This window comes from Anoplopoma fimbria, chromosome 22, assembly GCF_027596085.1.
Source record: "Anoplopoma fimbria isolate UVic2021 breed Golden Eagle Sablefish chromosome 22, Afim_UVic_2022, whole genome shotgun sequence".
In the NCBI taxonomy this organism is placed as follows: domain Eukaryota; kingdom Metazoa; phylum Chordata; class Actinopteri; order Perciformes; family Anoplopomatidae; genus Anoplopoma; species Anoplopoma fimbria.
In genome coordinates this window covers 3279466-3298275 of record NC_072470.1, presented here as the reverse complement: position 1 = coordinate 3298275, position 18810 = coordinate 3279466, and the positions used below count along the sequence as shown (strand labels likewise).

The following is an 18810-nucleotide window of genomic DNA, read 5'->3' as shown; positions in this document are numbered from 1 at the left end:
CATAACAGGGTTTCATGATCTGAAACCGATTCAAACTGTGAACTCACTAATATTAAGCATTTCATGTTTATTGAGTTTGCAAAGTAAAGGAATAGTTCGTGTTTATCTGCATTATCGTGCACACAGTCAAACTTGGTCAGAAGCTGCACGAAACAAACCGAGCCTGGTCCTTCAGTACAGTTTCAACACAGATGCGCACGCACACGCACACGCACACACACACGCACACACACACACACACACACACACACACACACACACACACACACACACAGTGCACCCACCCAATGTGCACCACACACACAGAAACAGAAGCTCAACATATGCGGCGTGGACATTGTTTCTACACCCAGGAGTCGGGGGAGCCGGTGAACTTGTTGGCCCTGTTTGAAGGCCTCCGTGTGGTGGAGTAGAAGTCCACGTAGTTGGTGTTGGCTTTGAACTGGAGCGACTGGCCGGCGTAGCCGTCGGGGAGGACGGGTTCAGGTGGACAGGCTCGTCCTCGTAGGGCTCCTCCCCGTAGCCTTGTGGGGACGACAGGTACATTCTGTAGCTGTTGTAGTTCTTCCTGTCGGGTTCGTCGTAAAATGGCTCTGTGTGCTGGGAGAGGAACAATGATTTAATTTATTGAAGTAAAATTATAATTACCTAAAGATGCCAGCATTAATTAAAGGTAAAATACTGCAGAGGAATCAATTAATTCCCTCCTAGTCTAAGAAACTCTTTTTTTATTATTTCAATGCATTATTTGGCATCAAATGACTGTAACAGGCACTGTGTACGCTATATATAGCTGTAAGAAGTAGTGCTTCTACTAAGTACTTTTATAGATTGATAATATAATATTTCTTTAAAACAATTGGCATCTTGAAAATGCCCAAACCCCAAAATGGAAGACTAATAAAAACAGCAAATATTGACATCTGGAACCGCTGATTTTTGCTTTTTTTTTTTTGTTTACAATATTGCCTAAAACCTGATTTAACCACAAGTTGCAGATTCATTCTCAATACTTTAATGAAACAATGTGGCTGATTTTTTTTTTTATGTTTTACCTGGGACCTTCTCAATTCCTCTCCTGACTGTGAAGAATACGTCCCAATGAAATACGGAGTTTTCTTCTCAAACTCTGAAGAGAAAAAGACAGAAGAAAAGGATGAGCCTAAACAGTCAGAATTTGGTGTGAATCTGCAGCAGGTTTGATGTATTTATACATATAGTACACGGTACCTGTGTACTGCCGTTTGTGTAAACTGTTGTCTCCATAATACGTGTCGAGTTGCATAGATGACTGCGCTCTCTGATAGTTTGAACTGTGTCTTCTTATCCCGAGCATCGCCGGCGAGGATGTTGCACTACCACCTGAGAAAAAAATAAACAAAAACAATAATATTTCTTTTAGATATATAATTTCCAGGACTTTCCTGAGTGTTTGATATTTATGGCATCTGGGTGAGACATAACTTGAGCTTCAGTTTGACCTCACTCACCATATCTCTCACCTGATTGGATGACAGGGGACATCTGCAGCGGGCTGGTCGGCAGCGCCGGCTGTGACAGGTAGCGGTCTCGCTCAAGAGTGGAGACGGGCGTGACGAAGTGAGTGTAGTTCCAGCCGTCCTGCACACAGAAAGTACAAAGTAATTTAGTCAGAAAGTATTTATACTAATCTATAATATCACAAAATACCCTGGGTGTTTTTTTTTTTTTAAATCAATATACTTCCTTTATACATGTTAAATCCTCTCTACAATGTTATTATAACAGTTATATTATGCATAAATTTATATATTATTATTTTTATTTCTCTCAGATTACTGAAAAAACAATCATCAATCAACAAAAAGAGAATTTTATATTATCTATATCAAACAATCATGTTTACATAAATGCATGTCTATCTGATATTTATCGTATTGTCATGTTTCAGAAGCAAAGTATTGCAGAATTTATTAATAAAAAAATACTTTGTTATGGCTTAGATCTAACTTAAGTTAGATAAACGTCTGAATTCATCTGTTCATCAAAGGTGTCTCACTATCTTAAAAAACACTAATTTGCCGTGAATTCTGGGTGTTTTTAGACTGAAGAAAGGTTGCAGAGCAGAAGCATCAAACAGCTTATCTCCTTTCACTCTAGACTTAAAGAAAAGTTTGACGGTTGAAAGGACATTTTACTGCTGTGACTTCTGACGTCGGATAGGATAGTTACAAGAAAACACAAATTATGAGCCATGTTTTGCTCTTTTTGTGCCTGTAATTGTGAAACCGCTAATTTAGATTCTAGTTGTAGTATTTTATTAACAAGATTACCCAAAAAATGCACATCAAATTTAATAAATTACAATAAGGAAAAGCATCACCAAGTAGGCTAAAGCTCATATCTTGTACATTATATCTGCAGTTTTTAAAATCAACTAGATCACAAAATGATCATACTAAATCATACAGACGGTTCCTCTCGTTTTCTGGACGTTCCTGCAGGTACCGACCTGTTTGTAGAGGTTCCTCAGCTCTCTGTACTGCCACAGCGTGTTCAACACCTGAGCTGCTGCCTTCACGACCTTCATCGAGTACCTGCAACATCAACGGCACAAGTTATTTCACACATCACTAAATAGTTATGTCAGTGTGCTTCTGCCAACTCTGCTTGTTTATGCCATGCATCCTTATTACATTTGATTTATTGCTTTGGAGCTGGATTTTATACACTTTTATACACAGAATATACGCAAACTGTTTACATTTAGAAGAAAGTGGTTGTATGTCTTGCTATCCATTATTTAAGTATGATAAAGAGACTTTAAAGATGCCTTCTATAAGAGGTGGATGCATTAATAATGTAAGCCAATGTATGTACCTTTTGTTTATTGTTCTTAGTTATAATATGCATGGCAATATATTAATTTATGTTGGTTCATTGTGCAGAAAATAATCCATTCATCCTTCATCTTTTCATCCATGTCCATGCTCTAACTCAATAAATGGTTAAATGGCTCTTGGATCCTTGTGTTTAACCAGATACAAGCTCTACTATCCAGTCAGAAAATACTCCCTAATCAGACAATAATAATCTAATTTGAGTTTAGATTATAAAATCTATAGTTATAAACAATAATTAAATACAAGTTAAAGGTTTAAGAACACAATTCCAACATTCTTTGCAAAGAAAATCATTCCCCCGTGCAGCCTCTCTGCTGTCTCTCACCCTTTCCCTCGTCCTTTACTGATGTCCACCAGCTTCTCGATGCCTCCGCTGTCGGCCAAAGCTTTGGCGTTCTCCATGTTGCGGCTGGTGACCTCGTGCAGCGTGCAGCAGACAGACGCCACCGTCTCGTCCGACAGCACCGGTGGAGTGCCGCCGGGCAGCCGGTTCACCAGATCCCTCATGGCGTACTTCCCTGAACGAGTGGACACAGAATGAGGACTTCATTTAGACTCAAACACTCTCAACTTGTTGGAAACTTGTAAAGATTTACAAACACTGTTAAGAGAAAAAAAAAAACTTCTGGTGCTTTGAGACTGTCTGGAAACCTATCATCCATCATATTCATTTTTGTATTTTATTGTTAAGGTGTTATACTTTTTAATGACAATAACAATAAAATGCATAACTTAATGTAGGTTTTTTAGACACTCTTGATAAAGATCTTATGGTAAAAATATGGCAGTTAACCCACACTGACTGGTGTGGACTATGCATTAAAGCCCCTGTCTCTCACTTCAGGTGGACTCCAGATGTTTGCCATCACCAGAAGGATAATTTCCCCTTCAACACATCTGTTGTCCATAAGGGGCGATGTGTCACACTTTTCCCAGTTTCTGACTGGGATCAAACAGTTTTGCGTGTGTTTTTTCGGTGTGTGTGTGTTTGCACCTATCAGCTCCTTGTTGCGGCTGTCCAGCGCCATGTTGCGGAGGGCGGTGGCGACGGAACAGACGACCCGGTCGTTGTCCATCCTCAGCAGCTCCACCAGGATGGGCAGACCTTTCTCTTTACGCACCGCCGCTCTGATGTAGGCTGAGAACTGGACACACACACACACACACACACACACACACACACACACACACACACACACACACACACACACACACACACACACACACACACACACACACACAGTTTTAAAGCTTGAATCAGCTTATTTATTTAAATGCTGTGGTGTTGCTTTCATAGAGAGGAGTTCTACCTTCCAGTTCCCAGCAGAGAGGTTCTGCAGCGACCCGGCGGCGCCCTCCAGCGTGGCGGGGTTGGAGCTCTCCGCCAGCAGGTTGAGGTACGGCTTCACCACCATTGGGTGCCACAGAAGCTCCGCCCCCTCAGAGACTGGGAGAAACCTGGGATCGGCCCGACGCCGTCCCACTGCACCAAACACACAAACCAGCACGCAGAATATGTTAGAAACTTATTTTGTAATTTTGACTTAAAACAATTCAAACATTCAGAAGACCTGAACATTTTTGCCCCGTTTCCCAGATTCCTCCAGGATCTCTACACCTCTTGGGTAAACCCCAAACCCTCTGTGTTGGTACCTTGTCGTCGGGCCAGCCGCCCCTCTTCCTGCCGCGCCTCCTCTTGCCCCAGCAGAGGTAGTCCAGCTCCTTGGCCGGCGAGGAGAAGCCCAGCAGGGTGTCCAGCTCCTGGTTGCCGAGGAGACGAGAGGAGGGCATCTCCACCTCCAGCCGGTACGAGAGGTTCCTCAGGGTGCAGACGCTGTTCTCCACGATCTGAGAAACAGACAGGAGTAAATATCTCGAGCATTGTCAGCACAACTGACAGAACATTTAATCAAAGAGACATAAAGAAAAATCAGTTGTCTAGACTTTGACTTTTGGTTGAATTCTGCTTCGTTTGTAAATGCTACTACGATATGTATTAAGCTCCCTTTTGAACGACGAGCAGGTTCCCACATAAATAATAATTATATTTTTGGGTTAACAGGAAAAAACGTGTTTTTCATGCACAATTGTGAAATGTCAAACTAGTGGAAAGAAAATATACAGAATACACATAGGGTGTTTTTGCATTTGAACATTTCTCCTAAATTCAGCATCAAGTAATTCCTCATATGCATGTTTAAATAAAAAATATATATCATACAAACAATGATTGTCTTAATGTAAGTAATCATTAAATTGTATATTTAAACATAACATTCTAGTAAACTTAAAGTAAACTTAGGAGTCTGAAGGGGATATCTATTAGTATACCATTTTATCCTATTCACTTGTAGTGTCCTCTTAATATTTTGATTATGGTTTGTTTTCAGGTTAGATTAAATATCCTTTGAATAAACTGTGACAAAAAGAAACAAACAAATGTGTGTGTGTGTGTGTGTGTGTGTGTGTGTGTGTGTGTGTGTGTGTGTGTGTGTGTGTGTGTGTGTGTGTGTGTGTGTGTGTGTGTTTCTGCAGCACCTTGCTGTCGTAGTCGGAGGTGTTGACGCAGGCTTTGAGAACGTGAAGCAGCGAGTCCACCAGACCTTCACAGCAGCGCAGCTGACTCCTCGCCTCCTCCCCTGCTGAGCTCAGGTTCCTCACACACGCACACACACACACACACACACACACACACACACACATGCACACACACACACACACACACACACACACACACACAAGCATTAATTCAGACTGAAGTGCAGTGTGTGGTTCCCCCACAGGGTGGCTCAAAACCTGCCCAGATACAAGTAGAGGAGGGGGCTGATCTTCCAATAGGAGCCTTCAGCTGCCACTAATGGGAGAGCTGACAAGAGAAGACTGCACAGCAGCACATAACTCCCACAATGCATTTCTATACCATCAATCTGCAGCCTGAGTGCAGAGGGAATGCTGGAGGCTTTATGTGGACAGAGATGTAGTTTCCCTGCAGCACAGAGTCACTTAAAGATATTAGAGGGAATAAATACTCAGTTGTGTGCTGTCATGATCAAAGATGATTAATGAAGCCAATAAAATTTTATTTTGTTTGAGTAGCTTAAAGTTATTGTGTTCTTTTTGCACGTTAGCACTTACTTACACGATTGTGTATCTGCAGAGTTGGTTATTTAAGGGTTTTTAAAAAAAAAGGGACTTTTTGAAAAATCTCAATCGTGTCTACAACTTTCGAAAGCATCCATTACAATGATATTTGAATATTAATATAATGAAGAACTAGAAAAGTGCAAAAGTTTTTGTTGAATCTTGAGTCCTGAATGCGAAAACAAACCATTGGACTTTTACTTTACATCTTTTTTGCATGGAAAAATGAAAACATGCATTATTATCTCGAGCTGCAAGGAGCAGAATCAGGAGCTTCTATTTCTAATCTTCAAATTCTTTCAAATAAGCCAATGCTAGGTGACTTTAAAGTTCATCTTTTGTCCTGTAAGTCATATAGTACACTATTCTACTGCATCTATTGGCGTAAAATTGATAACTCTAAACCTTTATCTAGGCTTTGACTTGTAAAACACACACAAATAACACAGCTAATGTGGTGAAATGCATACTTAAGACTTTATGCCGGCATACAGTCTGCATTATAAAAGGCTCTCATTGACGGTTATGTGATTGTGATTATGTTTTGTGACTTTACAGAATCATTAAAATGAAGAGCAGACGACCAATAAATCCAAAAGTCATCCTTGCATTTAGAAAATGAGAATTGATTTAATGAGCAAACTGCACGCCTGGTGACTCAACAGGCTTTTGGAGGCGAGGCACTTTGTTAAATCTATTCTCATTAAGAAATGAGAATGGATTTGTGAAGTTTTGAGGCAGTTTTAAACTGTGAAGAAGAGATTAAATGTAAAACACGGTGGTGATGAATATGTGTAAACATCATCAGCAAAGATTCTGATTAAGATTACATTATCAAAGCGGGGATCATTTTATCATCTTTTAACAAACAAAACAATAAATCTAAACACATTCAGCGGTGGGTGCGTTTGATTCGCTCCTCACCTCAGACAGCCAGTGGTGTTGCGCAGCAGCAGGGACGACTGGAACTTGACTTTGTGTTCGTCGCGGTGCGAGACGCTGCTCCAGCCCGAGTGGGGGATGACCACCGTGTTGGTCAGCGTGGACAGAGCGTCGCGGATGATGGTCATCTTCACCGCGTCACATGACGAGAGGTTCCACAGGACGCCTGTGGGTGCAGGGAGACAAATAAATAAAGGTTTTAGTTTTTTGGAGGTCCACTTAAATTTGCCATTTGGCATATTGCCTCTTAAAACAGTACATTTTACATAGTATTCTAGTGAATCTCTGAGATGTTGTAACTGCATAGAGCATATTTTCTTTCCCTGTTACATCAGAGCAGGGACCTTCTGCCTCCTTCAAGGCTTAAAACAAAAGTAGGTATATTAATTAAGTTTGCCCAAAAACATTTGACAATGAGGGCAGATTAAAACTCAAAAGAGAAAAAAAAGTAAATCAATTTATTTCACCCTACACTAGCACTCGTTTTAGAGTGGATGTGAATCAAACTACAACACTATTAGAGCCTTGCTGCACCCTGCAAGCTGCATGATACAAAAAAACATAGTCATGAGGTGAGTTTAAATTACAAAGTGTTGATGTAAAATAGAGGAGCAATAATTATGAGATGTTTGCAGTGAAGTGGGAAAAACGTTCACTAGTCGAAGGGTGTCCATGTGAAGATATTTGCTTTTTTGTTCTTTTTAACACAGGTAAAGTGTCTTGCAGGTATATTTCCTAACATAAGGTAGTGTTCTTATGGTAGATACATTTTTTCAAGTTAAAAAGAGAAAGAAGGACCTGCAGGAACACTAAAGTTCTGCTTTAAAAGTCGAGAACCTGCCCTGAGCTGTAAAAATAGTAACTTTCCCAAATCTTCATATCATACTGAAGGGTCTCCCCTGTGTCTTTCCCACGAACGTGAGGCGTCTAACAGCTTCTCCTCTTTGGTATTAAACAGAATGTGTGTGTGTGTGTGTGTGTGTGTGTGTGTGTGTGTGTGTGTGTGTGTGTGTGTGTGTGTGTGTGTGTGTGTGTGTGTGTGTGTGTGTGTGTGTGGGGGGGCTGCAGAGCTGTCAGTGGCATCCTGTTTCTCAAAGCACATTATCTTAGCATCTGTCCCGAGGACTGTGCCGAGATCCGTTCTGTCAACACAGAGCGCCGAGTGTTTAAGCCGCTGCCGCTCTCACCTCCCACAGAACAGCCGATACACAGATTAACGCGCTGCCAGCCAGTCAGACGGCGGCACGGACCGACGCTCAGCCAGCGGGCCGGGTGGCTGAGCGGACCTCGCAAGCAGGCAGACGCCCACGCCAATAAAAGAGGGATTTGAATGTTGAGTGTTTTTGTCAATGTGGGTGCTGCTTTAACCTGAATTTACTCCTAAAGGAATTAAAAGACAGTTAAAAGTTCCCATTCTGTATCTGACCTGCTGGATTTTTGTTTTTTTGTTATTGTTTTTTTCAAGGAGATTATTCCATCTTTGATTGTTTAGAACAGGATTTAGAATAAAACATGGTGGGAGGTTTGGTCATGACCAAAGAGAGTGTTTCTAGTATTTTTATCATGAACTACTGCACTAACTTGAAAAAAAAGAATCCTAAATGTATTACAACTGTGTATTTTGTTGTGCAGCCATAGTTTTGAGTGTTTTTACTACCATGATTTTAAAAACACTTATTAGTTCTAAGTCCTAACAATCTCCCATTAAATTGTATTTCCTTTAATTACTGGCCTCCATTTGAGGTTTTTTTTTTTACGAGTGGGTCCATATTTGGTTTTGTTTGATGCAATATACATTCCTACCATCAGTTTCATTCTCTGTCGCTTTGGATAATATCAAGACAAGAAATGTATCAATGCATCAACAAAGGAAGTTAAGAAGAAGATTTCTAGAAAGCAAACAGGGATGTAAACTAATCAAAAGGTTTTTTTAAACTTTGGCACATGTGTGTCCTACGACACAGAGACCTACAGCACCTTTAGCTGAGAAACACTAAATGTAAACATATCTTTTTTTCTTTATTAAACCTGCTGAGTCGTACCAGTGACCAGCTCCCGGACTTCGTTGTCGGTGGTTTTCCTGAGGAGGCGCAGCAGAGCCGGCACGCCGCCGCAGTTCCTCAGCGCCACCTTGTTGTTGTCGGTGGCCTTGCCGTAGACCAGGTTCCTCAGGGCCCCGCAGGAGCTCTTCTGGACCTCCGTCAGCTTGTGATCCAGCAGGTCCACCAGGTGCTGGATCCCTCCCAGGTGACAGACCTTCAGACCAGGGACCAATCACAAGTTAAACATATACTATACACATAAACAGTGATTAAAGAGCAACTTAACAGAAGCTGAAACTGTTGTTTTTGTTAATTTTTTCACCTTTCTGCAGTGTTGAAGAAGTGTTTTACACATTTTGCATTTATCTAGTAGTTTGTTATTTATATTGTGTTCATTCTGATCAGTTAAACGTTGTAAATCACTGTTTAAATATCCAAAACATAGAAAATGTCTAATTCTCTTTAAAAATGATCCAAGCCATTATAGCATATTGTTTTACAAATGTCTTTACAGTAAAGTAGGAATTTAATCATTACAAATAACTTTTAAAAGAAACACCCTGAACTCATTTCATGTAGCACTGATGCATGTTCAAAACTTTCTCGTGTCATCTAGAAATAAACCCGTCTCAGGAGATCGACCGACGTTTCCTGTTTCTCTCTGATTCGGTGTTCAAACCGTCACTGGAAACATTTGTTTCTGGCAAAACGAGCAGGCGCGTTTCCAACGCCGCTCCAAAAGGCTAATTAAAAGCTCATCACCAAACAAACCAAACGGCACTAAAATGGCTCTCAACATGAAGCGCCCTCCATTGTGCTGGAGTTATTTATTGCACGGGAAGCAGAGCACAGAGAGGAGAGAGTGGCGGCGCGTTTGGCACCGACGTTACTTAAAGTTTCGTTGGAGCAGATGGCGCTTTGGCTCAGAGGTTGGCAGCAAAAACAAGTCAGATTTCAAACCCTGTGAGCTGAGAATAAACTCTTAGAGACGGTGAAGGGATACAAGAGGACATATCTAAGGCAATGCAAATCATTTTAAACATGTTGAATGATTCCTGAAAGAAAAAACAGAGCTGTACTCGTTTAAAATCTGTCTTTGGATGGGAGTGAAACCTCTAACGTGTCAGCACCTGATGAAGTGAGTCATGACTGTGACGTCATTCTTGTTATTTTCACTCTGACGGCAGCCCAGCGTGTCCCCGCCCCTCTTACCTCCACCTTGACCCTGTTGTCTCCGTAGCACAGGTGCTGCAGGTAGGCGGCGGCGTTGGCCTGGACGGAGGGGAAGTGGTGCTGCAGCATGTGGATGACCTCCGGCAGCTCGGGGTCACGCCAAGCGAACTCCCTGAGGGGAAACAAAGAGCAGAGTTCATACAATTTGCACTTTATTAAACTTCTGCAGCTTTTCAAGAACAAAATACAGTCTGAAATGAGAACGTTAGTATTTAAAAAAGGTAGTATTTTATCAATGAATAAGCAAAAAAATGAGATATTTAATGACTGTATAAGGTGATAATGCATTCATGCAAAACATTGCTCTATATTGATTTCTTTAACCTGCAATTTTGGCACATGCATACTGTATTTTTACATAATTTTAAATGTGTGTGTGTGTTGGAGTACCTTGGGTCCTTGTGGATGCTCTCGATGGATGGCGTGCGCGTGGCCACCCGGTCCACCAGTCCTCCAGAGAGCCGGTGGGAGAAGACGGGCTCGCCGGAGACCCTGTAGGAGTCGACGTACAGAGCGGCGGTGCTCAGCCCGAAGCTGCTTCTTTGGTACGGCAGCGTGCCGCATTGGCTCGAGGCCCGAGGGAGGGTCGCCATACCTGAGGGGAAATCAACGAGGAAATATGGAAATAAAGGTTTCATCAAGATTGGAGGCAGTTTGTCTACAAGAGCGGAAAAACATCTAAGGTCTCAGAAAATAGAAAAATACTATCGTGTTACATAAGTGCTTAAAGCGGCGAGCTGTCTCAAAGGCCAAACTTGTTTAAATCTAAATGAAACTAAAATGGCTCCTTAGATGCTCCACCATCAGAGCTTTCAGCTTTAAATCATTCTGCAAAGGCTTCAATTAGGACGCGGCAGAGTACATGAAAGGTTTCAGCCTAATTAAGTTCTGACCTCGGGGAGCGATAATAACAGTTCCTGTGCCTGTAAAACCCTGATTTCCTCCACAGATTTTTAGAGGAATAATCTTCTAAAGCAGATGTGAAACTGAGTTATTTGAAATGTTTGAGTATTTATGCTAGTTATACTACTACGAGTACTGCTATTGCTTTTAATATTCCAGATGGTACATTATTTGCAGCCTGATCATTTTACTTACAGAATATGTCAATGCAATCAGTTTGCAGCATCAATATCCACTGTTTGCATGTTTTAAAAAGGGTTTAATAGGCAGAATTATCTATAGTACCTGTGTTGGTCCTGTAGAGGGAGCCTTGGGGGTCGTGGGTGGGGCTGTGGTACAGTGGGCTGTGGAAGGAGCGCTCATCGAAAACGGGCGTCATGTGGCAGTCTGGAGACAACGCCGCCCTCAGCTCTGGATCTATCTGACCCGAGTGACCGGCGTACGAGCTGTGAAGCCCTGCAGAGGCACGAGTAAAAAAAACATGAGCAAGTTAACTTTATTTAGACATTTATCAAAAATACAATTATTATTTGCAAAATATTGGTTTCTGACAATTACAGGAAGGCGTCAGACATTTGTAGATGCTTTGTGGTCATTGTGCCATTATTGTTAGAATAATGTTAATTCATATAATAAAACAAGCTAGTCTTAAAGACAACATCTTCAATTGACAATATTTCTTATATGCAGCATTGATAAATGGTGGCTTCAGTAGAAGGAGAAGAAGGAAAAAGAAAAGAATAGGAAGAAGGAGGAGAACAAGAAGGAGAACAAGAAGAAGAAGTAAAAGAAGGAGGAGGAGGAGAAGGAAGAAGAAGTAGAAGTAGAAGGAGGAAGAAGAAGAAATAATAACCTTATGGGGGTGAAATGTGCAATAACAGAGATTGCTTGCTGAGCAACAAAAGCAAAATCTACTCCAAAACAGCTTTTTTTCTGGTCATTCATGCCCAAATGAAAGAGTTTTTCATATTTGTAAAAATTAATCCCCTGCAGTGAGATCATTTTAGTCAAAATAATTTCACCGTAAAATGTTAGTCTGCAGAATCCCTTTCTGCAAAATGAAAATGAAGCTGTGTAATATCTGTATCAGCCTCTTCCTGTGGTCACACTCATACATAACTCATATGTACATCTCATCATTTTGCTCACATACTAGTCACCTGCAGGTGAAGCCATGCAAATCAAGATTTCACCAAACATAATGCCGACTCATCCCAACCGCCGTTATGCTTCTAAAAACGCATGAAGGCTCCGGTCATTCAGAGTCGGCTGCAGGCGTCGACATCAGCAAGTCAAACAAGCAGAGCAGAGGGTTTTTCCATCCTCCAATCTGAGAGCAGATCAGTTCAAAGAGCGCTCCAATTATAACGAGGCTTTAGGGCACTAAGAGGAGGAGGAGGGGGGGGGATCAGTCCAACAAGCTGAAGCACACAATTTGCACTTGGAGCTGGTGATGAAGGAGCTGTTTGAATTCTGCTCTTTACATAAGACCGTCTCTTATCGCAAAAAACATTCCTTTAGAGGAAAACGAAAAAAAGGATGCAAATGCTCGCTCATGTTTTGAGAAGGACTCTTCCACTTCCTTTTTATTGAATTTAAACCGGATGTTATTCAATATTAATGATATAAAAATGGACATCTTTACAGTTGCAAATTTACACCATTAAAACTGTAAACTTTGAAGCCGTTTTGGTCAAGTTTGCATTCTTACTTCTATTATTGGAGTTGCAAAATTAAGACATTTTAACTATTCATCCATCATTTTTAGCTAAAAAGCTAATTGTAATTCATGTCAAATTAGCTTCTCTATAGTCCCTCCACATATCATGAATATCTTGCACTATTACACAATCTGTCTTTCCTACTTTCCACTGTGACTTTGCAATATTTTAACCGATTCCCCACAAAAAAAAAAGAGATCTTGCAGTTTACGTCTGGCTGCTCACCAGGTTTCACTACCTAAGCTACGAGTGCCACTGATCGGTAATAGCCTAATCTTGCATATCCATCTATTGCTTATCGCGCTGGTGTAATCTGGGATTATGCTGGATCTGCAGGATAACTGGGAATAAGGATTTAGGTGACATATTAGGCCACTTAGCAGCACTGCAGGATAAAAAAACCCAGCTAGAGAATGTGAGGCAGTTTTATTTAGTTCACTGACTCAGTCTCCCACACACACAACAAATCCATTTCCCTTTCCAACACATGCACAAACACAAAACAGCACAACACAAAAGCTGCATATGCCGCCGTCCACTGCACACATGGACGAGCATCGTCTGAAAACGATCGCGGCAGAATAAAGCCTCCCAGTGCCATCAGCTGATAATCACACTCTGATGCTCCACGAGGGCTTTGTGATAGAAACACCCCTATATGGGTCAGTGGGAGCGGCTTAGAGAAGTGACAGCGGGCAGGACGGAGGAATAAAAATCTGTGTCGCTGCTGCAGCATCAGCAGCAGACTCTAACACAGTAAATCCTCCAACAGCTACGCAGCACAGTGGGGAGAAAAGTTGTCAAAGACCAGTTAATTAGAGAGGAGGAGCCGCCATGGATTTTTAATGTTTCTGATCTCATTTAGCTAAAGAAAGGTCATGTTTTTTTTTAACAATGTTTAATGCGTCTGGTTCAAAGCTACAGTTTGGGTTTGAACTTTTGCTCAAAAGGCTTCTGAACAGCAGAGAAATAATCCCTCCTCATCATCATCATACTTATACTGTTAAATCATAAAGCACAGCAAGTTGAGCATCTTCACTGCATTGTTAGAGTAAACTGCTTGAAATAAGTATAAAAAAAAACTCACAAAATTATGAGTAAATGGCACAAACATTATCATTACAATAAAAACTTAGCAAGTAAATCTGTAATCTTGAACTTGTTTTGCAGTGTGCAAACGTACAGTATTTATGTCATATGTTTGATTTGATGGGTTGTGTTCAATAATGATATTTACTATACTGATTTATTTAAATAATCAATATTTTCATAATTCAAATTCTCTATACTTTTATTTAGACCCTAGAAGGAGCAGCTGTTGCAGAAGTTGCAACTATTATACTAAATTTATCATTTATGAAAAAGTCAAAACATTTCCTGCTCTTACATTTGAAGATTTGCTGCTTTTCTTTGTTTCATATCACTTTACATTACATTACATTACAGTCATTTAGCAGACGCTTTTATCCAAAGCGACTTACAATCAGTATATTACATATCATTCACCCATTCACACACTGATGACAGGCTACCATGCAAGGTGCCACCATCAGACTCTAACTAACATTCACGCAACATCCAGTCCACACTGATGGCAAGCCTTCGGGAGCAACTTGGGGTTAAGAGTCTTGCCCAAGGACACATCGACTGCCGAAGCCGGGTATTGAACCGCCGATCCTCTGATTGGAGAACTACCTTGCTCTCCACTACACCACAGCCTCCCACTTTAAATTTAACATCTTTACATCTAGCTGACAATTCATTGATTCATCAAAACATTAACTGACTGATTGATCAATAATAATAAAGATTTAATTCCCATACCTGCATTGGCTGAACATTATTTGGAGTATTAAAGTAGAGGTTATGGTCCTGGGATTCTGCAGAGAGAGCAGCTCGTTAGGAGACCTGAACTCACCTGGAGTCTCAGGATTCAACGAGCACAAGGACCAGAGCTCTGTCTCAATTCAATACTGTGTATAGTTATTCTAACCAAGTATAATTCACACTGAAGAAATAAATTTACTGAAAAAACAGCAATGAATTGTCAGGAAAACATCTGCAAAAGCTTGACTAACAGTTAAGACAACAAAAAAAACATATTCAAATACATATTTTACTCACTAAAACAAAGTAAGTAGGATGTTTTTGACAAATAATTAATTTAACTGTCATAATCAGCCTATTATTTTATTAATTAATTGATTAATCGTTTGGTCTTTAAAATGTCAGAAGAAATATTAAATTTACTGTCACAAACTATAGAATAATCAGCAAATATTTACACCTATTATCTTTTCTCATAATTACAAGATATTTTTTCCTGTAATTATGAATTATCTTCTCATAATTACAGTTGAAATGTAATTATGAGGTCTTCATATAATTATGAGGCATTTTCTTTTAATTATGCTGTTTTTTTCTCATAATTAAAAGGTCTTTTCTTTCTATTTTAAGGTTGCTTCTCGTAATTATGATTACGAGAAGCAGTTTAATATAATAATGGTCTTTTATAGTTATTATGTGGACATTTCTTGTAATAATAAGATATTTTAGCTTAATTATCAGAAAGTCAAAATTTGCCATTACATTAGAACATTAACTTCCCTATCACATTAATATCTACTCTATACTTTGCAGTATTAATATATACTATTGGGATTTATGCATTTATTTATTTCAACTACTACAGATAAAGTAAACTGGTTTATGCTTCCAGAGGAAACAACCACCTGCTGCCTCCTCATCTAATAAAGGATTATCTTATCTTATCTTATCTTATCGTATCGACCGCTTCATATGAAGACCAATAGATACTAACATGGTTTGTTCTCCTGGACATCAATTGCTCAACAGTGCATGAGAGAGAAACTCTAGAGGAAGCTCTCCACAAACAAGCCACTGTGATGCGATGTATGTATACTGTAGATGTGTGGTGTTTTTTACTGCATTGTGATCTTTTCCTTCTTTTTTGTTTCATCTACATCTACCTGATAAAAGTGAAATCCTCCATCTTCAAAGATTACATTCCTTATTTTTTCATACTGGCATGCATCAAATTAAATGTTATCAAACCCAGCAGCATTATCTGCCAGTGCTGAAAGATAATTTGACAAAAAAAAACTGCATGAAATGAGCTCCCTAAGCCTGGTTAGAGATAAAAATCCCCTGCAGAGCTTGCAGTTTGCCTGAAAGTTATTTTGTTCAACATGCAGCTTTATTTAATGATTCTCACTGCTACACAGAGATACAGGAAACTCTGCAGAGTTCCTGCTCAGTGAAAGTGTTGTGTGCTACAATATTAAACCAGTGCTGCTCCGTCAACTTTCCCTGGACTAAAGAAAGGTTATTAAATAAACAGAGGAAATGGTGTTGAGGCTGTGGAGCGTGGCTTTTATTTACAACGGGACACATTCAAACCATCTTTGACCGCAGCAGCGAAACTCTGCAGTAAAGTGATTTTCTTAAAGGAAACCCAGATTTTGAACCTGGTTGGATTTAAACCGAACCCTCCAGAGCACAAACTGACCTCTCTAACTGCACTGATTCAAAAGCTGGAGCGCAATAAAACTCTATAATAACCCTAACCCATAATATCAAACTTCCATTAAAAAGCAAAACACTGTCAAGGAAAAAGGATGTAAAGATCCCAGAGCTTCACTCATACGCACAAGAACATTGATATTAATGCACATGTTTTATCATATGATTGAATTTAATAACTTGCTGCAAGGAACAATAACCAAACTGAAATAAAGACGGCTTCAGGATTCCAGGCTTTAAAAAGATATCGTCCAGATTTTTCTTATTGGGTCCAGCAAGAATTCAGTTTTATCATACCTTAATCATGAATTATTGCTGTATTAAATTAGCTTAAATTCTTAAGAAAATCTAATATAACCTGACCTTTCTGTTATAAACTGGAGAGCTGCACAATCTGAAGGTCACAAGATGAATCTGTGAGGTCATGAGATGTTCAATATGATGGGAAAGTAAAAACAAAATGAAGTGTCTCTACACATTTAGGTCTGAAAATTAGTCAGTTTAGAGCTGAAAATTCAGCTCATGAGTCACGAGTCGGTCACAATTAATATATAATGTTAGAGTATGTGGATGTGGGTCTGACCTATGAGGCTGTCGGGTCGGGGCAGAGCGCTCCTCTGGTACAGCCCGTATGGATCTGCTCCATAGGCCAGCGGCTGGCTCTGCCTGGGCAGCGTGGAGCCGTAGTGCTGCGGCACCGCCGTCATCCCTGAACGCAGCGGAGACCCCGTCAAACACCTCCCCTCCACCAGTGACAGCGTGGAGCCCAGACGACCTCCACCTCCTCCTCCGATGACTACCACGCCACCCTGTGTGCCGTCGGTCGGGGAGGTTGGCGACGGGCAGGAGGGCGGCATGGAGGTGCCGGGGAACACGGCGGCTAAAGGTTTGGGCTCCGACAGGATGGGAGAGTCGTAGGTGCTGCCCTGGGACGTCCGCAGGGAGATACGGGAGGGCGAGACGGTGCCACAACCGGGAGACTGGCTCCTGGAGGGGAGGGAGGCCATCCTCCGCAACACCCGGCCCGACACCTGTGAGGAAAAGTGAGACAATTCATATTGTGTGATAACGAGGCATCTGTTTTTATTTATTCAAGCAGGTCATTATTATCTTTGAGTAAATAGCATTAAATTATACATGAGTGCAATTAATGTCAAGGGAAATGCTTGGAGGCCTGCTGTTATGACTCTGCAGTAAACATGTTAACAGGAAAATAAAGGAATTTAAAGACTGCAAAACTATTTAAGATGTATTATTTACTATAGCAAATATAACCATCTAGAAAAATAAGAAAAATGTCATTGATAAAAAGTGTTTTTTGGGGAATTTTTGTACTTATTTGTAAGAAAAGATGTAAAAAACAATAAGAACATTTCAAAGCATCTGAATTGACAAACATCTTTGTGACCATTGCTTTTTTTGGCATCCTGCATATTCATGTGTTGTTGTAGTGTGCAAATTCTTAGCAGAGGAGTTACAGTACAGGATTTATTGCTGATCCTCCAACGTCACTGTCAAATGACATTTAATGACATTTCACTCATTTTATTTAAGATTGACTTGATTCTTGGCATTTATTTGCTCTCAATGCCCAAAACTACAAAAATGTCAAGTATAAAATATGAAACACTGCTGACGATTAATCACTTCTACATTTCAGTTTGCTGAAAAATTGGACTGTGCACACTGCACTGTCGACTTACTTATCATTTACCAGTAATGTGACACAAGTCTGATGAAGAGCATCATTATCTTTTATATTTGTCCAAGTAAGAAAACACGAATATTTTAATTATAGTGTAGGCTGTGCTCTGCGAGTCGTTAATAAATTGCATTTCAGGGAAGATTTGACAGAATATTTCATATTTATGGTGACAAACATTTACTTTTTTTCCTCCTTATTACCAAATGTAAAATATCCCTCAATTACAGAATCGGCCAACTGGATGCCGATCTGTGCTGCCTTAATCCATCAGCCTCGAAACGCCTCGGAGGAAAATTAAGAGCTGAGACATGTAAACCCATCCAGAGAGGCTGCTGGGTTCGGAATAAATCAGGAGAAAATTCAAATGGGCTCACTATTATCTGTCATTCCTGCTTCTGCTGTCACGAAAAAGACCATATAATTATCAGCCACAATGAAAGGATAAAATGATTCTGTCGGAGGCAATTTTAAGGTAAAAATTTGAGGATTTGAAGGTTTTAGCTGAAGTTTTTCAGCATTCATGACAGTAATTATTGAGCACCTACCAGCTGTCATTACTCATTATATCTCAGGTGACACCAGTCTGAAACATGTGAGGAGTAGAAAACAATCTCAACACAAGGTTCAATGTAGTGGCTACACTTCAGTCAGAGGACTTCTCATCCATGTTAGCCTAAAAGTCCAAAGTGAATTCATCC

The 18810-nt window shown here is 40.3% G+C and overlaps 1 protein-coding gene across 1 annotated transcript; it reads right to left on the bottom strand.

Moving 5' to 3' along the window:
- Positions 1–343: 343 nt before the first annotated feature.
- LOC129111886 (plakophilin-4-like) lies at positions 344–17147 on the bottom strand. The gene is given in 18 exon segments (XM_054624037.1): positions 344–457; positions 460–600; positions 1056–1121; positions 1226–1362; positions 1503–1620; positions 2492–2576; positions 3208–3400; positions 3877–4027; positions 4193–4326; positions 4329–4365; positions 4536–4730; positions 5421–5538; positions 6948–7131; positions 9008–9221; positions 10220–10352; positions 10631–10835; positions 11429–11599; positions 16991–17147. Coding segments are annotated over 18 exon segments (2520 nt in total). The 5' UTR covers positions 17115–17147.
- Positions 17148–18810: the final 1663 nt, after the last annotated feature.